Source organism: Carcharhinus amblyrhynchos, chromosome 8, assembly GCF_965287045.1.
Source record: "Carcharhinus amblyrhynchos chromosome 8, sCarAmb.v2.hapA, whole genome shotgun sequence".
NCBI lineage: Eukaryota > Metazoa > Chordata > Chondrichthyes > Carcharhiniformes > Carcharhinidae > Carcharhinus > Carcharhinus amblyrhynchos.
The window spans coordinates 66214335-66239879 of NC_137331.1; the positions used below are offsets into that span (position 1 = coordinate 66214335).

Below are 25545 nucleotides of genomic sequence, written 5' to 3' on the forward strand. Positions count from 1 at the left end.
AGGCATTGGAGGAGAATGGTATGGTCATAGAATCCTGGAATCCTACAGTGCAGAAGGAGGCCATTTGGTCCATTGAGTATGCACTGACTACATTTGTACTTAGCCTAGCTAGTCCCCCTGACTCTAAGGGACAATTTAACATGGTCAATCCACCTAACCTGCACATCTTTAGACTGTGGGAGGAAACCAGGAACCATAAACCAAAAATGCTTTGAACAGCGATCCCACAATAGTTATTGCTAGAACTCTTCAGGATAACCAATGAAAGCCATCCTGGCCAGAAAGTTGCATTGATGAATAGCTTCCAGTTATGTACCTGCCTCAATGACTCTGAGGAATAGTTGACAGATCAGCACCCTTTCCATTGCTGGGAAATCTGGTGATAGAATGCAAAGTGCCTCTGCGGCACAAACCTGACCTGATTAGCATCACTGTCCCCATCTCTTCCTGTCCCTCCAAGAATATCGTTGAAAGTAATATTCCACAGCTTGCATACTGGTTTTATTGCAGTTGTGGGAAAAAAGAACTTTTACACATACACAACAATTATCTAAATTATGACAGAATAAAAACAAGATTAAGAAAACAAGCTGAGAAATGATCTGAAATCTTTAAATTAATCTCCATTCATAGCTATTCTCAGGGATAGGGCTATGCGAGAACGTGTTGTGACTCCTTCCATTTGTGGTCAAGAGGCAGGAAAAGTATAGAAGGCAAAACTAGAAAAGTCTCTAAGAGATTATCATGATTTTGAAGCCTGTGTCTTATTTACATGTGACTGATCAATCGCAGACAGCACACAGCGACTGATTTTATTCCAGAGTTATATTGATCCCTTGGATATTGGCAACAACAGTAGATAGGTTTTGGAAGGCACATGGTTCTTTGGAGGGATGAAGGTTCAGGGAAAACTGGGTCAAGATTAAGCCTTATGAATATAAATGTATGTTCAATTTTATTGCAAAGGATTTGAGTATAGGAGTAAAGACTCTGTGCTGTGATTCTGTAGCATCTTAGCAAGACCACATCTGGAGTATTCTGGACAGGTTTGGACTTGTTACCGAAGGAAGAATATACATGCCATAGAGGAGTGCAATGAAAGTTCGCCAGATTGATTCCTGAAATGTTGGAATTGTCCTATGAGGACAGAAGTGACTGGGCTAGTATTCTCCAGAGTTTAGAAGAATGAGGCATTGTCTTGTTGAAGCGTACAGAAATCCTACAAGGCTTGACAGGGTAGATGTAGGAAAGATGGTTCCTCTGGCCAGGGGGAGGAATATAACCAGGGAAGATAGTCTCAGAATAAAAGGTAGACTGTTTAGGACTGAGATAAGGAGGAATTTCTTCACTCTGAAGATATTGAATCTTTGGGATTCTCTGCCTACACAAAATGAGGCAAGACTTGCCTTAAGGTGGCTCTGGTGAGTGTGAGACGGCAATTTCTGCAAACATGATAATAAAGTGTCACGTGCTGAAATAACAGAGGCAGTAAGAATACAATATGTCAAATATATGGAATTAGTGCTCCTAAATGGGATGCCACAGGAGTGCAATGCAGAAGGTCACCATAAATATTAACTGGATGCATATTCTGTGTCCTGGTTTTGCATCTCCCCGACACCCCCCCATCCCCTTACACTGTGTGCACCTGATGGATATCAGCACAGTTCTAGACCTAAAAATACAAACTATTTGTTGTTTTGTGCTTGAAAGGAATTCAAATTAGTCAGCACTTTGAGTTAATCAATTTGAATAAAAGAATGCTGAGGTATCAGTTTTAGCAAAAACATCAAATTGAGTAATTTTAAATTGGAAATAGATTACTTTTGAAAAGCTAATGCATTGTTTTTAAGGGCATTTAAAATTTAACACCACATAAATGAATGTAAATGATTGATCTTGCTGTTAAGTGAAGTAACCTTTATAAAATGAAGCAAGACTTTGAAGGTTGCAATTATTGCATTCACAATTTGAAGCAACACTATAGATACAAAGCTTACCCAACAAAGCTAACTCGTGAACAGTTTGTTTAGTTCCAATGTGGTCATCCAGCCAGCTCCAGCATGGGAACACCCATTCTCTGTCAGAATCCTTTGATTCACGTACTATTATCATCTTCAGATACATTCCAGCACCATATCCTTCTCCATCGTGACCAATGATCACCTTTGTCAGTTGGCCTAAAGATACTGCTTTCACCAAAAATGAGTCAGTCTGTAAGTTGTAATGAAAATGGCATTAAGTACAAGTTTAATTATATGATCAGCTGCTCTGGCTTTTATGATTCATATTTTGTTTCCATTTCCATCAACAGATTTAAAATCCATAAAATAGATTTAATTCTTCAATTAAATGTATAATACCTTGTTTTGTTGAAACTTTTCCCCATGTACTAATGACTTGTTGAGCTTCCTGAGTCCAGTGTCTCCTCTTTCCCCGTGTAATGTTACAAATACATTTGCATACGTCTCAGCTGCCCAACGATCACCAATATGCACATAAACAAGATAATGGTTCACTGCAAAATAATATGAAAGTTACATATGAGCATTATTGTTGACACGCATGAGTTCTGTCCGTGTCCTGCTGTACGCTGTCAGGGTACCAGATCAGAAAGCCAAGGTATGTTATGGTATATTATGAAGTCAGACTAGGTCCCAACAATTTGATATTTTGGCACTAATGTGATATAATGTTTCACTCCCGATGCAATTGACTCACTGGGAAGCTTTTATCATGATGTAGAGATGCCGGCATTGGACTGGGGTAAACACAGTAATAAGTCTCACAACACCAGGTTAAAGTCTAACCAGTTTGTTTGACAGTAAACCCACAAGCTTTCGGAAATGCCGTTCCTTCGTCAGGTATGGGAAGTTGTGAGACTTACATAACATAAGAACATAAGAACATAAGAAATAGGAGCAGGAGTAGGCCATCTAGCCCTTCGAGCCTGCCCCGCCATTCAATAAGATCATGGCTGATCTGTCGTGGCTCAGTTCCACTTTCCCGCCCTCTCCCCATAACCCTCAATCCCTTCTCTTATCAAAAACCCATCAACCCGCTTCTTAAAAATATTTAGCGAGGCAGCCTCCACCACTTCAACGGGCAGAGAATTCCAGAGATTCACCACCCTTTGAGTGAAGAAGTTCCTCCTCAACTCCGTTCTAAACCGCCTCCCCTTTATCTTGAGGCTGTGCCCCCTAGTCCTACTGTCTTTTTTGAGCGGGAAGAGTCTCTCCACCTCTATCCTATCCATCCCATTCATCATCTTATACGTCTCAATGAGATCTCCCCTCATTCTTCTAAACTCTAACGAGTACAAGCCTAGTTTATTCAGCCTCTCCTCATAGCTCAATCCCCTCAACTCCGGTACTTCTTACAACCTTTTATCAAACAGATGTTATTTAATAAGACAGTTTAACTGCACCAAATTAATTGGCTTACCTTTTAATAGTAGAACAATATTTAAATCCATTCAAGCAATATTCCACTTATAAACTTAACCCCCCCCACCTTTAAAATTAATCAGAAAATTACAGGCCTGCTTGCTTGACTCAGATTAACAGTCCTAGAGATCTCAGAGAGGCCTTTACAGAAGCCACTGCTTCCTTCTGTCAAAACAGGCAGGAAACTGTTCGTATTTTAAAAATAAAACTGACACAGTGGAAACAAATTTCTCATTGTGACCCACAACTTTGCTGGCGGATTGAGCTGGGAGCTGTGCGTTGTCAGCCTTGTTCCGGGATTTGCGCATGCGCCAGGAATGCAAGCACATCTCCCAGAGGTGGAGACCAGACCATGCTGGAAATCGGCGAGAAGACAGGTAGATTATTTGAATCTATTTCAATGTAGTTTAAATATATTTAGCATTTCATTATCAGGAATTTGCCAACCCTGACTGAATCGCCTGTCCTGCCAGGAGTGCTTCATTCCGGTGGCGTTTAGAGTAGCTCCCCACGTTTGGGGTACTAGCGGGATACCCGCCGGAATAAAGAAGATGCAATCAAGGCCCCTCAAAGGGTTAGACGAAGGGGGGGGTGGTGCCCCCTAGACATGGGCAGTTTGACCCTTGGGCAGTGCCAGGGAGCACAGGCTGGCACTGCTCAAGGGGCAAAATGCTCATGCCCAGGGGGCACCTTGGCACTGCCTCATCAGGCATCAGACAGTGCCAAGGGGATTGGGCCTATTGTGGGTGGTGTCTCAGGGCAATCAGTGAGGATGGGGAGGGGGGTCCGGTTGTCATTCTGCATGGGGATTGGTCTGGGCTGGAAGGAGACCAGTGATCGGGGTGGGCTGGGGGGTGGGGGGGGGGCAGTCTGCTGGGGGAGGGGCCTGGCCCCCTTGGCGGTGGGGGGGTGGGGGGGGGGTCTGACCTCAGGGGAGTCTGCTGGGGTGAGAGGGGTGGGGAGATTGCCACTGCTGGGTGCTGGACATCGGAGCGCTCTTTGGCGGGGAGATCAGGGCTGGCCCAGGAATTGTTGTGGGGGCTGCGATTGGGCTGTTGGGGGGGGGGGCTGGAGGAGCAGCACTGTAGGCGTCCTGAGCTGCCCAGTGATCAAACTGGTCACCAAACAGGGAGACTGGTAGATTGGGACTACTGCGCATGTGCAGAGTGCCAGAACTGTCAGATTCTGGCGCGAATATGTCCTGCTTCCTGGGTTTTTAATTAGATTCATGATTGAGACCTCTGTATTGCACAGAGTGGGCAGATCTGAGTGTGAAGTTGAACTGAGAAAACAGTCGTGATCTAAAACAGTTTTCCCACCAATTCAGCACTTTTGCGGGGGGAATCACCCCTACTATTTCTCCCCTGAAAGCTTTGTTCCTCCCATTAAGCACATGTCTCTGTCCCTAATTAAAACTCTACCCTGAAACATGAAGGGAAACCTGAGTAAACACAAATGCATTAGTTTAACTTATCAAACACTCCAGGTCTAAATTGAGTACTTAACCTGTGTTAATGCAAAAACAGAAAATCTGGAATATCTCAGCAGGTCTGACAACTTTCCATGGGGTAAGTATAGAACCAACAGGATGACCTTTGGTTGAAAAATTCAAATGCTGACAAACTAGCAGAGTTCCAGTACTTTCTGTGTTCACTTCAATTGTCCACCATCCACTATATATTGCTGTCATTTTGCAGTTTGAATTACAGCTGCTTACAAAACCAAACATTCCTCACACCTTCCTGAGACTTTGGAGACTAACAATCTGTTTACTAACAGGACAGATGCTTTGGTCATTGTTTACAAGGATGAACACTTTGCAACATCCTTCTAGTAAAACAATCCTTTAATCTTCAACACCCAAATAACCCAAACTTCCTATTAGCAGAATTCAGAACAGATTGCCTGACACCTTCATTCCACCATTTTATTCTAAAGTAAAGACACAGTCTTGAAGCATAATCATATAAAGCCTCACATTTGTGACACTATTACCAAATGGAAAATGTTGTATGCCTTGCAGAAATATTTTTAAAATTACATATTCTATCATATTATATTCAGTATTCAAAAAGGTTTCAAAACAATTCAAAGTCTGAATTTCTGTTTCTTAAGGAAACAGTCAAATATAATGAGAATTCCACGTACAAGTTAAGATTATGTCATAAAGTAAGTATAACAGTTTTATAATGGTGTTTAAACAACAAAAGATCACTTGTACTGTTAAACAAACTGCAGTGTCAGTTTCAAAGATCATAAAATCCTGCTTGATAGTCTGATATATACTTTTATATGAATTAATCTTTCAAATCATTTAGGAAAAACATAAAACTAAAAAACCATAAAACTATCTTACCAATCTCTCCCTTCATAACTACTGTTTGAAAAGCAACATTTAGCTTACTACTGACATAATGGGGATAATTCCCAACTTTATTTTCTGGATGAAAATTTGAAATCAATGGAACAGAAATCAGATGGGTTTTATAAAGGGCAGATGATTCTTTCCATCAGGCTACCAACCAGTTAAAACTACCACCAATGTTGCTATGTGAACATTTTCGGGAGTGAATTTCCACATTTTTACCATTGGGGAAAAGATGCGGTGGTGGGGGGGGGGGGGAATTTGTCTCCTCTCTTTTTGGATGCTGGGAGGGTATTTAATCAGATGGGAAAGTGTTTTGTGAGAACTCTGCTGCCTTCCTACCTTTGTCAAAATTATGACCTGTGGCAATATGGCCCAAGGTCATACTTCCCTCCCAGCTACCAATTGAGGCCCTTAAGGGGCCAATTAATGATCATGCAAGAGCCTCATCCAAAATGCACTGGTATTAACTTAGCTGTAGGTAGACCTGTTGCCATGCAATGTGAATGAGAAGTATAGTGGTGAAGGCTGCTAATGGTCCCCCAGGAGGCCCCTTAATCTAGGAAACACAGTGCCTGATCAAGGGATCCAGAGTAACAAGGGGAGTTTTGTGTTAAGAACTATACGCTTGCTGCTGACCTCCTCCCCTGCTGCACCCCATCTTGCAAAACCATGACTTAGGTAATTCCTTGATCTTGAGCCTCCAGTGGCTGCTGTTGTGGCAGCAGCACCACCTCCCAGGTGATACAGCTGAGCAAAAGAGCTACTTGCCACTGATTGGATGGCAGCTATCACAGGGACAGGATTTCCGTAATCTAGGGGAAGTCCCACGAGTGATCAAATGAGCCCAGAGAAGCATATGAAGGTAGGCATTGCAGGAGAAGGCAATACAGGTCTCTCACCCGTTCTTTAGCTGGCAGGCCCGACCCACTACATCTCCATACAGCTTGCCCTTTGACTGTCACCATGCTGTGGATAATGTTAGGAAAACAATGGTAGTTTTAAAGGATTTATATTTTTATTGGTAAACAATAGAAATTAAGTAATTAATTTAATGTTTCTGTGCCTAGAAGGGTCACACTTATAGTGAGATCAAGCTGAACAAAAGAGTTTATATGTGTGAAGGTTGGTTAAGTTCCAACTGTGTTTCTATTGTGCTTAGAGACGGCTATGGTGTGGATAAGAAATAAAATGGCAATGGTTGCTTAGAAGCTAAGGTCTTGTAATATACAGAAGTTTTAAAGTTTTATTTCAGTCGATTTGATTGCAGTTGAAGATAGCTAATGAGAGAGAAGAAAGCTTTCATAGCTATGCTAGAAGAAGTGGTTTAGAAGTCCGGAAGGGGAACATCTCTTTCACTTTGCTGGAAGAAAAGCTATACCATGAAATAATGGTTACAAAAACAAGGGCAGAGATCCGAACAGCAGGTAGTTAAAGAAATAAAGAGAAGTTTCCAAGAAGTCTGAGATGAAAGGTACTAGAAGACAGTAAAAAAGGACAGAGCTGAGGAAAAGACTGAGACACCAGAAAGATATCTGAAATGATTTTCAGATTTGTGCGATTTTGCAACAGCCTGTGGAACATGAATTGAAATAATTATGGAAATTAGTGGCTGGATCTTGGAGTTTGTGTCAAAGCAGTTAAGACAAAGGGAACCTTAACAGGATTGGTGTAAAATCCTTGACTGGGGACCTGATTTTACCAAAATCACAGTAAATTCGGGCGTCGGGCCTTTAACACAACCTGCACCTGAAATCTGAGCAGATCGCAGCTTTACCGACTTCTGATTCAGGAGCATGCATTGAAATCGATTTGATGAACCGTGTACCCAACTCTCCCACCGAATCCCACTTTACCTTCTTCTGTGATCTGTGTCAGAGAGCCACTCTCTCTGCTTTTTTTCTCTTTCCTGACCCGGGCACGCTTTTTCAGATTTTTTTTTTGAACTGCGTACACACAGTTCAGAGCTCTGATCGTTCTGGCAGCGCTAAGCCACGCCCACAGCGTGAATCAGACCAGAGTGGGCAAAAAGCGTATGGGGGCTCTGCAAAGAGGATTCTGGGCTCAGATTTGTATTACGTCCGGATCCAGCCCTTAGACTCCAAATGGCAAAATCGGACTCTGGGTTCAATGTTAAAAGTGGAGCAGAAGCTTGGGTTAAAAGATTCATTTGTAAAACTTGGGCTGGATTTCAGAATACAAACTGCTAAAGGAAAGCATAATTATGAGAGAAGATTGTGTTTCTGAGAGTGGAAATCAGAAACTCTCGTATGACCATCATCTGGGGAATTTTGAGGACAAGTCCATAGACACTACTTGAGATCAGAATGTCATGTATGTATTTGACCACAGTCATTTTGTGTGATTAAAAGGGTCTTCTTTTGTCAATGAAACCATTGTAGTTTACGATGTACTTTGTAATTCATGTTAATCTTTAAATCTGTGTATATGTGTTAAGCTAAGGGGGAGAATAAATAATATTAATATTAATCCAATGTTTTCATGTTTTTTTTCCTTGTTATAACTAATTAGGGATCCTGTGACTTTGTTCCTCCGTGTTTTATAAACTAAAATTAAAAGTTACAGTGGTTTGAGCCAGGGTTCCATTCTGGGATCTTCTCAAGCAGTTATAACACCAACTGTGATCATAACAACAGCTTGTAGAAGAGTTTCTGTGCCAGCTTGTTTGTACTACACACAGAGTAGCCATTGTTTTGAATCACATGCAAAATGGGTGTAATCTCCTAAAGTGATCAAAATTATAGTTCAATCCTAAAAAAGGTAATTCTGACTGAACACTGCATTAGTAGTAAAGAGCATTCATTTGACTGTCAGTTAACTTCACTTCACATCTCATGATTATTCTAATCTATGCTCCAAGAGCAGTTGGCACAAACAGCCATACAAGGTGACAGGGCCTGCATGGAAATACAGGCAGAGAGAAAGCAGCCATAATTTCACCTCCTAAGGAAATTGGGATCAGCCAAGAGGCACAGATTGTTGGGTGTCCATGGCAGGAAACCTGCCAGAAATATCACTCATGGCATATGGTGGGACTTGGCATTGATGGTAAGTGCCAATTCTCAACTGCCAAATAGCCTCATAAGCAGTTCAATGATCTCAACTGCGCTGATGACACTTTGACTACTTTCTCAATTTCTACAGCTTTATGATCTCCACTTCACAATGCACTCTGGTGAAAGGGGATTCTATCTTGGGATCTTACACAGTGGCTGACAATCTCTTTTAACAGCATTGTGACCCTGTCCAGTGGATTTTCCCATACTGGTTAAACAATACGTCAGTTTGTTTGGGTACTTTACTGATCAATTCTAGTCATGCTGATTAAAAAATTAATCTTCTGTAGAGTTAAAAGATAGGTTGCTTGTTTTAACGTTTAAAGTTCCAAAATTATTCTGACCAATAGGTTGCAGTGACATCTACTAATAATCAGATGCCTCTTGCTATCCAATTAACAACAGCATTTAGATGGAATTATTCACAATCTCAGACTACTCAAAAATACAAAGTATTTGTACTTTTGCCGCTTGGGAATTGTTGTGGCCACTTTGCGCACTGTAAGGTCCAACAAACAGTATTATGATAATGACCTGAGATTTTATTTTAGTGCTGTTGAGGCATTAATATTGGCCAAGATACCAGGCTCTGCACACTGCTCTTCTTTAAAACAGTGGGATCTTTTAATATCTGAAAAGATAGGTCGAGCTTCAGTTCAATGTCACATCTGAAAGGCAACATCTCCAACAGCACAGCCTGGATTTTGTGCTCGAGTCTCTGGAATGGTGCTTGAACCCATGATTTTCTAATTCAGGCTGGGTCATGGCTGACATTAATTAACCCAATAGTCAAGCTTCACACTGACTGGATACTGTGATTGAACAGTTGGCAGTTAGATGCAAATCTATTTATTCCACTGAACCTGTCGCTGTCTTGACACAGTTGGAATGACATACCAAGGATCCAAACCTCGTCATTCGCCTTTGATGGGGGTGCAGAAATGATTTACTGGAATGGTACCCAGGGATATGGGAATTTAGTTATATGGAGAGATGAGAGAAGCTGGGATTGTTCTCCTTGGAGACCAATAGTGCAGGTGCTCAGGGCTATGGGTGTATTAATGAAGCAATCGGGGAGAAAATATTTCCACTGGCAGGAACATCAATCAGCAAGGGATGGAGAAACATTTTACGAGCAAGTTATTGTGATCAAGAATGCACTGAATAAATGATAGTGAAAGCAGATACAATTGCAAGTTCCAAATGGTAATTGTATAAATAATAGAAAAGGAAAATGCAAAGCTACAGAGAAGGAGAAAAGGAGTGAGACTAATTAGAGAGCACTGTCAAAGAGCCAGGAGAAACACTATGGGATGAATGGCCTTATTTTGTGCTGTAAGATATTTATCTGCTCAACCCTAAAATTCCTCCCTCCATTTTAACAGGCTGATAGCACTGATTTTCCTAAAAAAGTTCTAAGTGCTGAATTTGCGGGAAAGCTGGTGTAAATCACAATTGTTTTTCATTGTAACTTCACACTCAAATTTCCCCACTTTGTGCACTGCAGAAGTCACAATCGTGAATATAAATAAAAATCCGGCGGGGGGGTCAGGGCCTAATCACACCAGAGCCTGACAGTTCTGGAACTCTGTGCATGTGCAATGGCCTTGAACTGTCAACCTCCTGTTTGCTGGCCAGCTCATTCACCAGCCAGCCTGGGACCCTCACAGTGCTGCCTCTCCCAACAACCTCACGCCTGATCATGGCCTCCACATGCATTCTACGCCAGCCCCGAACAACACCGGTCCAGCAGCGCTCGACCTCCAGTGCCCCCCCTCTCCAACAGTGACGATTCACTCCTCCCCATGAGAGGTAGACCACCCCCCCATCCCCCCACCCAGGGAAGCAGATCTCCCCACCCCAGCAAACCACCCCCCCACAGGAGGCAGACCCCTCCCCTCCCCCCAGCCTGTCCTGATCGCTGGCCTCCCTCCAGTCCCTATCCCCATGCAGAGTGGTAGCATGAACCCCCCACCCCCACTGATTGCCCCTGTACCCTGCCCCTAGCCCTGTCCCCAGCATTGCCCCATGCCCCCTTGGAGGAACCTGTTTGCGCCCCCCCTTCACTCTAGCAGGATCTCCCCCTAGTTCCCCAAAAGTGGGAACCTATTCTAAATCCTGCTGGAGTGAAACTGTACTGGTGGGGTGGGAGTTGCTATCGGGCCTGGAGAATTCAATCCTGGGCCTGATAATCACATTTAAATTACATTCAAATGAGATTAAAATCACTTATCAGCTGTTCCTGTCGATTTCCAATGTGAACCCGACCGCACTGGATGTCTGTCGCTGGAAGATGCGCGCGCATTGGGAACACTTCCAAAAAATTAGCAGGTCAGGATGGGAGAATCGCGGTCTACATCTTTTAGTTTCACTCACTGTAAGTGGCAGGCAATGGTTTTCCTTGCACATAAAGTAAACATTTGTGACATGACCATAGTCAGAAAGACTTTGAGAATTCTTGCACAAGAACAACAAAGGAGGAATTAAAACCTGTTTAAAAGACACTTGAGATTTAAACTTTATCTTTTTGAACCTCTGGTTTAGACCGATGTGACCCATCAAGTTTCCACATGTGAGCTTATGCATGAACTATCAACTCCATGCAATGTTTGTGCTTTCCTGGCACAGAGGTTCACTATGTTGCAGCAATAAATCCAGCTCTAGCTCCATGCTGATACCAGTTAAATTAACAATTGCTTTTTGATTGCATTCTCTAGCTGCTGGTCATGCAGTTAATGCCCAGGTCGTTCTAGACAAAGATAGTAATCAGTCACTTCACACATTGATTTTGTGAGTCCATGGTATTTTTTGAATGTACTTTTTTAGGTACAGAACCAAAGTCTAAAGGTGTAGGATGCCATCATTATGGACAGAAGCAAAAATAAATCAACAAGCAATTGATTTTTAAAAATCTATCAATTGCAGGGAGAAGAATGAATAAGGGAAGTAGGGGTACCAAACTCCGCAGGATTCAGGCAAAAGAATATTTAGAGGGAAGCTATAGAGGGAATCTTGATTTCACATGTTGAGGATGTAGAAATGAAGAAGAGCAATGTAGAATGTTGTATTTGGAGGCTACAAGGAACAACAGGAAATTTCAAAGGAACACCAAGAAAAATCAAATCAATAAATAATATCTGTAAAATAATTTAATATAATTTGATGGCTCAGAGGAAATTCCTTTCTCTAAGGGAGAGAATTCACTGTTGATGAATGAGTGCATTGAAAACATTTTAAAGGAATGCCATAGGACAGACCAAATATAATCTGGCGGCACACATTTTGAAGACAACTGGAGACATTTAAACATGACCAAAGTTCTTTCTGAAGTCTAGGGAATGGGGAACTTGACAAACCTACTGTGGCTAAACTATGAAGGTCAATTTTCATCTCATATTCCAGGTTTAACTAGGACGTCTATCGAAAAATTATATGTGAACACTATTGATTAATTTTAACAAATGATGGGCCTGATTTTATCATCAAGTTGCGCCTGTTTTCGGGCGTGAAAACTTGGTAAAGTCGGGCGTGAGGTGAGTAGTGCAATCCATGCCCACCTCCACGCTAGTTCACCATTTACTAAGGGCAAAAATAGCCGCTGTCGGGGGCGGGGAGGGGACTGGAAGAGGAGTGTGAAGGGGGATGGGAGGTGGGTCAGATAGCCTCACTCAGATTGGGCGGGAGGGGCGGAGGAGGGAGGTGGGTCAGATGGCTCCACTCAGATCGATGGAGGTAGGAGGGAGGTGGGTTAGATGGCTCCATTCAGATTGGTGGGGAGAGGCTGGTGGGAGGAGGGCCGGTGCCACTGTGTGTGTGACCGGTCAGGGAGAAGGGAGCGTCCGCTGCCACTCTGTGTCTAATCGATGGTGGGGGGAATGATTGGTCTGGGTAGCAGGGTGGGTGTAGGGGATAAGAGGGTCAGTTATGTTAGGGGTTGGGTGGGGAAATGTCTGTAGGGGACAGGGATGGTATTATCCAGCACAGAACTCTGCAACAGCAACGTCTGCAAGACGTGCAGGATCATCAACATGATGCCATCATCTCATATGAGAAAACCATCCATCAGGCACAAGATACATACTCTTGTGACTCGGCCAACATTGTGTACCTGATACACTGTAGGAAAGGATGTCCCGAGGCATGGTACATAGGGGAGACAATGCAGATGCTACGACAATGGATGAATGAATACTGCTCAACAATCACCAGGTAAGACTGTTATCTTCCTGTTGGGGAACACTTCAGCAGTCAAAAGGGATTCAGCCTCTGATCTTCAGTTCAGCGGGCCTTCACGACACATGACAATGCAAAATCGCTGAGCAGAAACTGATAGCCAAGTTCCACACGCATGAGGACGACCTCAACCAGGATCTTGGGTTCATGTCACACTATCTGTAACTCTCACAACTTTCCTGGGCTTGCAAAATCTCACTAACTGTCCTGGCTGGAGACAATCCACAACTCTTTAACTTGTGCTTAACCCTCCCTCCACTCATATTGTCTGAGCTGTAAAGACTTGATTACCTGTTAAGACCCACATTCCAACAATTATCTTGTAATTGAGTTTGTGTCTTTATATATCTTGTTTTGTGAACAGAACTCTACTCACCTGATGAAAGAGCAACACTTTAAAAGCTCGTGCTACCGTATAAACCTGTTGGACTTTAACCTGAAGTTGTGAGAAAATTTACTGTGCCTACCCCAGTCCAATGCTAGCAACTCCACATCATCATTATCTGGCCCGGGAACAATGTGGCAGGGGAGCATTTTTCGATTTTTTTTTAACTGCACATGCGCAGTTAGAGGCTCCAATCGGAACTGCAGTATTTCAGGCATGTTAAGCCCCACAAACAAGCTTCTGCAGCACGATTCATAATCACTGATATTTTTGCAGGCAGAATATGTATGGGGGCACCTGAGAACAGGTCTAAAAGTCAGATCTGAAACACTCCCAGTTTCAAGTCTGCCCAGCACTTAGAATCAAAATGATAAAATAGAGCCTAATGTGTCAGGAAGTGGAATAATCACCCTTTCACATTGGTTACAACGTTCACCACATGGAACAATGAAAGTTCTCCATGGCTTCCTGGATTAAAATTTGGTGAGAGAAGGAAGTCAAACAAGATAACTCTCTTTGTAGGAGAGTTACACATTGGAGAATCATGACAGAACACGTTGAAAAAGAGAACTCGATGCTTTGGAAAATAAACCATCAGAAGCAAGAAGAGACTGTTCTGTCTGGATGCTTGACAGTGGTCCCTGCATCCTCGAGCACCAACAACACATAGGCAAAGCAATAGAATATGTTAAGTAGCCCACCCAGTTGCTACCTGGAGGAATACAAGAAAATTGGGTTTCTGTGAAGCCCATACACGAATAAAACTGTCACTTCGATCAAGTCAAGCTTATTTTGCAGCATGGGGAATGAGCAAGACAGCAGTGACATTTTCCTTAAATAAAGCTGTGTTTAGCCGCTGTAACAGTGGATTTACAGCAGTTACAAGCAAAGATTAAATTGGCTAGGATTGCTTTAAATTATTCAAGAAGTCCATGTGACAAGCAAGAATTCTACAAAATACAGCAGAATGACAGGCAGAGCTCACCGCAAGACAGAATCTATTATCCATGAAAAAGACTAACTTCCATCACGTACTAAACTGAGTAAGAGGACAGGCACATGCCATTGTGATAGTGGATACCCATTTCAGCTCATCACCTCTTTAGACATTGCAAGGCATACAATTCCACATGAGAGCGTTCAGATAGTGTCAACTCTTTTGTCTCATGTAGCTCACCAGTCATACTTTCGTGAGCCTACTGATTGAAAGTCATATTTTGTTTCCTGACATCCTGGGATGTCATAGAATCTATGGGGAGAATTTTCCCAGCCTAGAGTGGCAGGAATGGAGACAGGGTGGTCAGGAAAATTGCAAACATCCACTTTAGGGTGGCTCCCTGTCACAGCTCCCTGTTGCTGGGGATGTTTCCTCGGGCAGGCAGGAATGTGGATCCTTTGCCCCCTGCTGAATAGTGGGTAGCCAATCTGCATATTTAAGGTCCTAATTAGGAAACATTTAAAGTGATTGCCCACACTTTGCCTGTGGTGGGACTGCCTGTCTCCACCATCCCATCAGAGCAGATGAAACTGTGAATTTAATGGAGTCAGCCTCCTTGTTGTATTTCGGATAGGGCCGGCAGCACCAAGATTAGATTGCAAGCTCAAAAGTGGCCAAACAGGAAGTTGCCAGTGGGAAATTAGCTCCCTCAGTCTGGTTCTCAGCAACTGTAGGTTTGTGAACCCCATTTGGTCCTGCAGCCAGCATCCCAAAAACTGCAGAAAAATCCAAACATATAATTCCCTCATCTCCTCTTTCACCTTTATGTAGCAATTTTTCATACATCATTTTATCTCCTTCCAGTGGCCATGTTTTTCTTATTTTCTCTTCCCTCCTACCTCTGGGTAACGTGAATGGCGCTCAGAAAAAAAATCAGCTTGGTTCATGTGATTGGTCACAAATTCAAAAACAGAATACACAGTTCATTCCCTACATTCTCCAATTAATTTTCTCATCAAATGCTTGTCCATCTTCCTTTCCATAACTGGCAATGGCTCATAGCAGAGGGATTCCAAACTATCTGGAAGGAAGTGCTCCTTGATAGATAGAGAATGTATAAGATTTAAGGAAGTATTACATGGTGTATGACAAATGTAATATTCCCCTAAGACACAAAAATCCAATAGAAAATGTGAAACAACCATGGCTAACAAAAGATGTTAAAGATTCCATTCGAATCTTAGAATTAAAGGAAGTGGCTTATAAATTTGCCAGAAAAGCCTGAGGATTGGGAGTAATTTAGCATACAGCAAAAGGGGAACCAAGAAACTAATAAAGGAAAGGAAAAGGGAATATGAATGCAAGCTAGTGAGAACCTCAAAGGTGGACTGTAAACGTTTCTTTAAGTATGAAAGGGAAAAAATTAGCATGGCCAAATATGGGTCCTTTATAGGCAGAGACATGACAATTTATAGTGGAGCATCAGAAAACGGCAGGGAAATTTAACAGATATTTTATCTTCATGGAGGAAGATAGAGAAAATCTCCCAGAGATACTGGGGGACTTACGAAAATGAAGAGCTGCAAGAAATTAGTATTAATAAAAAGGGATTACTTGAAATATTAATTGCATTGAAGGTTGATAAATCCCCTGGACTTGACGGGCTACATCCCAGACTATTGAAAGAAGTGATAATAGAGATAATGGATGCATTGGTGATTATCTTTCAACATTCTATTTATTCTAGAAAGATTCTCGCTGACTGGAAAGTAGCAAATGTAATCCCATTATTTAAGAAGGGAGGGAGAGAAAAACAGATAACTACAGGCCTGTTAGTTTGACATCAGTAATAGAGAAAATGTTTGAATCTATTGTAAAGGATGTACAAACTGGACACTTAGAAAATGATGATATGATTGGGCAAAGTCAGCTGAATTTATGAACAGGAAATTATGTTGAAGATTGTTGAAGATGTTTCTTGTAGCATAGATAAATAAGAAGCAGTAGATGTGGAGTATTTAGATTTACAGAAGGCCTTTGATTAGGTCCCACACAAGAAAGTAGTAAACAAAATTGGAGCACATTGGGTTGGGAGTAATGTATTGGTACGGCCTGATAAGTGGTTAGTAGACACCAGAGGCAACAGTTAATAGACAACAGAGAGTAGGAATAAATGGGTATTCTCAGGATGGAAGGCTGTTACAAATTACTGGTGAAGAAAATATCAAAATAGCCAAGGGCAACTTGGCTAATTTGAACCAAAATTGTCTTAATGGCAGGAGGCAGAGCATGATGATTGAAGGTTGTTTCTGTGACAGGAAACCTGTGTCCTGTGGTGTACCAAAGGGATTTGTGTTGGGTCCCTTATACATTAATGATTTAGATGTGAAAGCAGGATGTATGATCAATAAGTTCACAGGTGACATGAAAATTGGTGGTCAGTGTGATAAATCATGAGGAGGAAAGCCTTAGATTACAAGGCAATGTAGACAGGCTGTCAGATGGGCAGAATAGTGGCAAATGGAATTTAACCTTGAGAATGTGAGGTGATGCAATCAAAGGGAATACATAATGAACAGTAGGATGCTAAGAAGTACAGAGGATCAGGGTGACCTTGGGATGTATACCTGTAGATCCCTGAAGGCAGCAAGACAGGTAGATAAGGTGGTTAAAAAGGCATATGGTTACTTGTCTTTATTGGCCAAGGCATAGAAAATAAGAGCAGGAAGATTATCATGAAGTTGTACAAAAGGCTCATTAGGAAACAGCTAGAGTACTGTGTGCAGTTCTGGTCGCCATGCTATAGGAAGGACGTGATTGCACTAGAGAAGGTGCAGAGGAGATTCACCAGAATGTTGCCTAGACTGGAGCATTTCAGCTATGAAGGTCGGCTGGACAGGCTGGAGTTGTTTTCCTTAGAGCAGAGATGGATGAGGGGGAACCTGACTGAGGTGTACGAAATTATGAATGACATAGATAGGGTGCGTAGGAAGGGACTTTTCCCCCTAATAGAGGGGTCAATAACCAGGGGGCATAAATTTAAGGTAAAGGGCAGGAGATTTAGAGGGGATTTGATTTTTCACCAAAGAATGGTTAGAATTTGGAACTTATTGACTGAAGGAGAGGTAGAGGCGGGAATTCTCAAAACATTGAAGAAGCATTTAGAAGAGCACATGAAATGCCATTGCATTCAAAGCTATGGACCAAGTGCTGGAAAATGGAATTAGAATAGATTGGTGCTTGATGGTCAGCACAGTCAATAATGGGCCGAAAGCTGTAAAGCTCTATGACTCTACCTTAGGATAGTGGGATTGTCTTATGAGGAAACTGGGCTTGTCTAGAGCTTCAAAGATTGAGAAGTGATTGTATATGAGCATACAGGATTCTTATAGGCTGTGACTGAGTAGATGCAGGAAGGATGTTTCACCGAACTGGTGAGTGTGGAACACCATCTAAGAATAAGGAGCAGGCCATTTAAGATTGAGATGAGGAGGAATTTCTTCACTTAGAAAGTGGTAAATCTTTGGGATATGGCTGGAAAATCATTAAGCTTATCAAGACAGAAATCAATAGACTTCTGGGTAGTAATACCTACAGAGGAAATGAGGATAGTGTGGGAAAGTATGGTGTTGAACTAGGTGATCTCCCAGGATCAAATTGATTGGTGCAGCCAGCTGGAGAGGCAAAATAGACTATTTCTGCTTCTATGTTCCTAAACATCAGAACAGATATTTGACATAGAGCTATAAAATGTATACCTTTCTTGTCAAATTTGTACTTCAAATTGCTGAAGCCCCACAACTGTTTTTAAACAATGCAATAAAATAAAATAGGAATTCATTTTTTCAATATTCTAAGTGACTTGTAAATTACATCTATTTAATTTTAATAGTAATTATTATTCCTACCAGGTAACATGTCTCTTCCTTCTTTTGTTACAGAAAATTCTTTCACTAGCTCGTTGTCTTCTTTGGTAGCAGACAGCCAGGTATTGCAGTTAAAAACGTAGACTTGTTTTGTTTGCAAATCTTCCAAGACGATTGACATTAAATGCCAGCCCACATAGTTTCCAAGCTCTTCACCATTGACTCGAATCTTATAAATATCTCCCACACCTTCAATAAAAATCTAAAAAAGAATAACATGTTCGCCTGGACAAAGTGTTACTATTGAGAATCTGACATAATGGGGAAGAAATTCATTTATGTAGTGTCACTATTGCAAGGCTTGCGTCGATTCCCTGGGGCAGGCAATGCTCTGCATTGTGAAGCATTTTCCAATTAGAAAAATAGAAAAAGAATGTGTGGCACTTTTCTGTCCAGGGGAATCAGTGCAATTCTGTGCAATGCCATTATAAGTGGCAATACGCAAAAATATTTGCTCCTCAAAATGTACTTGTAAGCATACATTTGTAGTTATGCACATATTTCTATTGATTTATTCCTTCATTCATTCAAGGGATGAGGGCTTCACTGGCAAGGCCAACACTTATTTCCCATCCCTAATTGCCCTTCAGAAGGTGGCGGTGAGCTGCCTTTTTGAACGACTGCAGTCAATGTGGTGTAGGTATACTCATAGTGTTGTTAGGGAGGGCATTCCAGGATTTTGACCCAGTAATAGTGAAGGAACAGTGATATATTTCTAGTCAGGATGGTGAACGGCTTGGAGGGGAACTTACATGCGGTGGTGTTCCTCTGTATCTGCTTCCCTTGTACTTTAAATGGTAGTGATTGTGGGTTTGGAATAAACTGTCTAAGCAGTCTTGATGAGTTCCTGCAGGGATGGTACATGTTGATGATACATACAGCTGCTCCTGTGCATTGGAGTTGGAGGGAGTGAATGTTTGTGGATGGGGTGCCAATCATGCAGACTGCTTTGTCTGATGGTGTCAAGCTTCTTGAGTATTTGTTGGAGCTGCACTCATCCAGGTAAGGTGGGGTCAGGGATAGATTCTTGGACAATATCAAGGATAAAGTTGATATCAATTACCTTTTATAGTTTTGAGCACAATAACTAAAGTAAAAGGTAAAGTCACCATATTCCCAGATAACCATAGGTTGGTAGTAATTTAACCTGAAGATCACCACAGTTCAGGCAAGGGGCAAGGGTGAGAAGGTAGGCCTTTTGTGAGTAAACCCAGCTGGTATGGGAATTGAGCCTGCACTATTGGCATCGCTCTGTACCACGAGCCAGCTGTCAAGCTAACTAAGCTAACCCAGCTTCCCAATAACTAAAGGCAGATTTGGGGAATATGGTGAATTTACCTCTTACTTTAACTACTGTGCTCAAAACTATAAAGAGTAATTTGAATCCTTCAATCATGGTTACATATGATTCAATGCAAATATTCCATTTATCAGTACACTGGTTTGTAATATTCAACAAGCACTTTGCATGTGATATCATATGCACTTCCACATAGAACATCTTGAAAAGTTGAAACATTTTAATATCTTACAAAAAATTCATCAACTGTTCCTGGGAGGAAATGGGGAAATTCTGGCTTGTCTGAAGACAGAACTATTTCATCACTTTTTCCTTTTGAACCATAGGCCACAAGAGTTGTTTTAACATTTTCAGGTTGCATTGAATCTTTGGCCGTTTCCAGGCTGATCTTGAATTTCCCTGTGCAGTGTAAAATTGTGACAATCAAAACTTAAGTACGTTATTGAAGAGAACCATACACGGCAAGAGTTTGACAATGGATCCAACCTGATTGTTTACTCTTTGTTCTTCTTACAAATGATGTTTACTCATTTTATTTCTCCTTACAAATGCTGTGCAGTTCCAAAAAATTGTTTTTTATCTCAAATTTCCAGAACGGAAGGAGGAAAAGAGGCATAGATTATTTTATAAATTGGAAAATGCTTAGGAAATCAGAAACACAAAGGGACTTCGGAGTCCTTGTTCAAGATTCTCTTAAGGTTAATGTACAGGTTCAGATGGCAGTTAGGAAGGCAAATGCAATGTTAGCATTCATGTCAAAAGGGCTAGAATACAAGAGCAGGGATGTACTTCTGAGTCTATATAAGGCTCTGGTCAGACTCCAAATGGAGTCTGGGAGAATGTGCTGGCCTTGGGAAGAGTCCAGAGGAGGTTCACAAGAATGGTCCTTGGAATGAAGAGCTTATTGTATGAGGAATGGTTGAGGACTCTGGGTCTGTATTTGTTGGAGTTTAGAAGGATGAGGGGGAGATCTTATTGAAATTTACAGGATATTATGAGGCCTGGATAGAGTGGTCAGGGACAGGATGTTTCCATTAGTAGGAAAAACTAGAACCAGAGGGCACAACCTCAGGCTATAGGGATGATCCTTTAAAACAGAGATGAGGAGGAATTTCTTCAGCCAGTGAGTGGCGAATCTGTGGAAATCTTTGCTGCAAAAGGCTGTGGAGGTCAAGTCATTGAGTGTCTTTAAGACAAGATAGATAGATTCCTGATTAATAAAGGGGTCAGGGGTTATGGGGAAAAGGCAGGAGAATGGGGGTGAAAAAAAAAATCAGGTATGATTGATCGTGGAGCAGACTCGATGAGCCAAGTGGTCTAATTGTCCTCTTATGTCTGATGGTCATTTACCTTATTTTCTTTTTGTGAAAGTCTTTTATTATTTGCAATTCATGAATGTCTGATAATGAAAGTAAATAAAATTAGCTGAATGAGTTAGAACTGAGGAATGGAATCAACTAAATCTCATCACGTTTTCCACAAAACAAGCTTTTAATCACGACATTCAAAATGAAATTAAACTTACTTGGTAAATTAAATTTACATGGTATTCACATTCGCATCTCTGGGAACACAAGTTCTCAACTATTCCAAACAGGAAGGAAAAGTTCTATGCTCCTGGTCTAACAGTCCTTGAAAAAATATAGCGGCAAGGTGGTTAGTACTGTTTCCTCACAGTGTCAGGGATCTGGGTTTGATTCCCAGCTTGGGTTACAGTGTGGAGTTTGCACATTCTCCCTGTGTCTTTGTGGGTTTCTTCTGGGTACTCTGGGAGGTACTCTTCCTCCCACAGTCCACAAGAGCTTGGTTAGGTGCATTGGCCAACCTAAATTCTCCCTCCTGAACAGTACTGGAGTGTGGTAACGATGGGATTTTCACAGTAACTTCATTGCAGTGTTAATGTGAGCCTACTTGTGACACTAAGAAATAAACTTTATCGTCTTTTCCTCTCTCACCAGGTGCAATTCTTACCTTTGCATCCAGGGGATCCCTTTAACTGAATCACATCATTATAGACCTGTTGTACTCCAGTTTGAATATTCAGCAAACAGGGTAACGTGGCAACAGCTCGCTAATTATATTAAAAATTGTATTAAGATATATAAAATGAGGTTATGGACGGGAACTTCATTACATCATTGGCAAGGGGTATGGAAAATCAAGAAACAGGATCTCATTGATAAGAATTTAGTTTCAAGATTCTCATGAGATTTTGTGCCTAGGTTGCCATTTACGCTCACCCCCTTAGAATCTAGAATTCTATCCATTTTCCTCTGAAATATATTCAGTGATTTGGCATCCACAGCCTTCTGCAGTAGAGAATTCCACAGGTTCACCACTCTCATCACCTCAGGCCTAAATAGCCTACCATGTATCTTGAGGTTGTGAACCATTTTTCTAGACCCTTCAGCCAAAGGAAACAACATATCTGCATCCAGTCCATCCAGGCGTCAGAATTTTATGCACTTCAATTAGATCCCCTTTCATTTTTTTGAACTCCAGTGAACAGAGATCTAGTCGACCCAATCTCTCCTTGTACGACAATCCTGCCATTCCCAGTATCAATCAAGTGTACATTCACTGCACTCCTGCTATAGCAAGTCATCCTAACCACTTCCTGCTTAAAACTTTATTTTCTTTGGCTAACCATCTTAAATCTGTGATCCTTGTTTATTGACCTTTCAACTGTTGGAAAAAGTTTCTCTGTATTTATTCTATTTTTAACTCTTCCTTGCATTATATTTCTATCTGTCAGATCCCGCCTCAATTCACTGGGATACGTCCTCTGTAAGGTAAATATTTTTATTCTAGATTGTTCCATGTCCTTTTACTTAACTCAGCGAAACCATATGGCATTATGATCACTATTTTCAACATGCTTCTCCGTGTGACATTCTCTCCTTGACCAATTTAAATCCCCACTAAAATGCCACCCCTACTATATTCCGCAGGAGTTCATCTCCGTTATCCTGATGGCAGTTTACATCCTCGCCCATGCAGATGTGAAGATCGTGCTGAACGAAATACGACCATTACGAACACCCTTGAGACGAAACACCCTGAGATCTTGTTCAGTGTGGCCGGGGACTTCAATCGGGCCAAGCTCAAGAGTGTACTACCAAGGTACCACCAACATGTCTCCTGTTCCACCACAGACCTAAACATCCTAGGCCACTGCTACACAAATATCAAACATGCCTACTGTTCTGTTGTCCGCCCACACTTTGGCAAATCAGACCACAAGGCTGTGCTCCTGCTCTCAGCTTAAAAGCAAAAACTGAAGCTGGAGAATCCATCAAAGAGAGTCGTGCAATATTGGTCTGAGGAATGATCTCCTACAGGGATACTTGGAGTTAATGGGCTGGTCAGTATTTAAAAACCCTGAGGCTAGCCTGATTGCGTATGCCAGTACAGTAACTGTTCATCAGTAAGTGTGTAGAAAACTGCCAAAGAAGCAAATCTGTGTGTTCCCCAACCGGAAACCATGGATGATCAGGGATATCCATTACTTGTAGAAGTCCAAGTCTGAGGCATTCAAGTCAGGTGATACTGACCGAAACAAGAAGCCAGATATGATCTAAGGAGATCCATCAAAGATGCCAATAGACAATCCGGACTAAGCTAGAGTCCCAGGTGAGCAATACCAACCTCCGCTGATTATGGCAAGGTCTGCAAGACATAACAGGCTACAAGATGAAAGCGTGTAAAATTACCAGCTCCAGTGCACCCCTCCCTGATCAGCTCAATACATTCTACGCCCATTTTGAGCAAGAGATCAGTGAGACATGCCCTCTGCTGTGGAAACCCTGGATCAACCTGCAGCTGTCTTGAAGGTCAACCCGCAGAATACAACTGGCCCAAATTTGGTACCCGGACGTGCACTCAGAGCCTGCATGGATCAGCTGGTGGAGGTATTCACAGACATCTTCAACCTCTCTTTATAATAATCTGAGGCCCCTATCTGCTTCAAGAAGACAACCATCATCCCGGTACCTACGAGAAACCAAGCAGCATACCTTAATAACTACTGGCCAGTGGCTCTGACATCCATCATTATGAAGTGCTTCAGAAGGTTAGACATGGCGTGAATCAATTCCAGCTTCCCGGACTACTTGGATCCACTACAGTTTGCCTATCGCTGCAACAGGTCCACAGCAGACGCTATTTCCCTGGCCCTACACTCAACCCTGGAACATCAAGATAACAAGGACACCTATGTCAGACTTATTTATTGACTACAGCTCAACATTCAACATTATTATTCCCATGAAACTGATCTCCAAACTCCATGGCCTGGGCCTCAACACCTTCCTCTGTGACTGGATCCTCAACTTCCTAACTCACAGACCACAATCAGTAAGGATAGGCAGCAACACCTCCTCCATGGTCATCCTCGACACCAGTGCCTCACAAGCTGTGTTCTCAGCTCCTACTGTACTCTTTATATAGTGAATCTGTGGCCAAATTCCCCTCCGATTCAAATTTCAAGTTTGCTGACGACACCACTGTAGTGGGTCAGGACTCAAACAATGACGAGGCAAAATGAAGGAGATTGTCATTGACTTTAGGAAGTGTAAAGGAGAACATGCCCCTGTCTACATCAATGGGAAAGAAGTAGAAAGGGTCGAGAGCTTCAAGTTTTTAGGTGTCCCGATCATCAACAACCTGTCCTGGTCCCCCCACGCCGACACTATAGTTAAAAAAGCCCACCAATGCCTCTACTTTCTCAGAAGACTAAGGAAATTTGGCATGTCAGCTGTGACTCTCACCAACTTTTACAGATGCACCATAGAAAGCATTATTTTGGTTGTATCACAGGTTGGTATGGCTCCTGCTCTGCCCAAGATCGCAAGAAACTACAAAAGGTTGTGAATGTAGCCCAATCCATCAGGCAACCAGCCTCCCATCCATTGACTCTGTCTACACTTCCCGCTGCCTTGGCAAAGCAGCCAGCAGAATTAAGGACCCCATGCACCCCAGACATTCTCTCTTCCACCTCCTTTCTTCAGGAAAAAGATATAAAGTCTGAGATCACGTATCAACTGACTCAAGAACAGCTTCTTTCCTGCTGCTGTCAGACTTTTGAATGGACTTACCTTGCATTAAGTTGATCTTTCTCTATACCCTAGGTATGTCTGCACTCTCTTGTTTCCTTTTCTATGAACGGTATGTTTTGTCTGTATAGCGCAAGAAGCGATACTTTTCACTGTATGTTAATACATGTGACAATAATAAATCAAATCAAAGAACTAGATCTAGATCTAGCAATGCCTCTGCGTTAGACAGGAAAAATACTGATCTAGAAAATTTTGAACACATTTCAAAAATTTTTATTTTTAACTCAATCAATACCCCATTCTGTAAGGGGGCAGCACAGTAGCATAGTGGTTAGCATTGCTGCCTCACGGCGCCAGGGACCCCAGTTCAGTTCCCTGCTTGGATCACTGTTTGTGTGGAGTTTGAAAGTTCTCCCTGCCCCATGTCTGTGTGGGTTTCTCTGAGTGCTATGGTTTCCTCTCACAATCTGAAAGATACTGGTTAGGTGCATTGATCTGAACAGGTGCCAGACTGTGGTGACTAGGGGAATTTCACACTCGTGACTAATAAATAAAGTTTAAAATTTAAGTTTAAGTCTCCTGTTATCACAACAATGCTTGTTCTTCCATTTCTTATTTAACATAAGGCAACATCCAAACTTCTTCACATAAATGGAACATAAAACCAAAAGATAATCTATAGTTTAGTCAAAGTGGTAGTTTTAAAGATCACCTTACAGAAGGATAATGAGGCAGAGCATCAAAGGGGGAGGGAATTTTTGAGCTTAGAGTCAAGGCAGCTAAAGGCATGGTCCACAGTGGTGAAGCGATTAAAAGTAT

General features: G+C 42.0%; 1 protein-coding gene across 1 annotated transcript in view; it reads right to left on the reverse strand.

Moving 5' to 3' along the window:
* Nucleotides 1-2083: 2083 nt before the first annotated feature.
* Nucleotides 2084-25545, reverse strand: part of LOC145346377 (oxygen-regulated protein 1-like) — a 208018-nt gene continuing 184556 nt past the window's right edge. The window contains exons 33-37 of the mRNA XM_080193537.1: nucleotides 19902-20068; nucleotides 18352-18571; nucleotides 2364-2518; nucleotides 2136-2214; nucleotides 2084-2091 (exon numbers count right to left, since the gene is read on the reverse strand). Coding sequence (XP_080049663.1) covers nucleotides 2084-2091; nucleotides 2136-2214; nucleotides 2364-2518; nucleotides 18352-18571; nucleotides 19902-20068 — 629 coding nt within the window. The remainder of the gene's footprint in view (nucleotides 2092-2135; nucleotides 2215-2363; nucleotides 2519-18351; nucleotides 18572-19901; nucleotides 20069-25545) is intronic.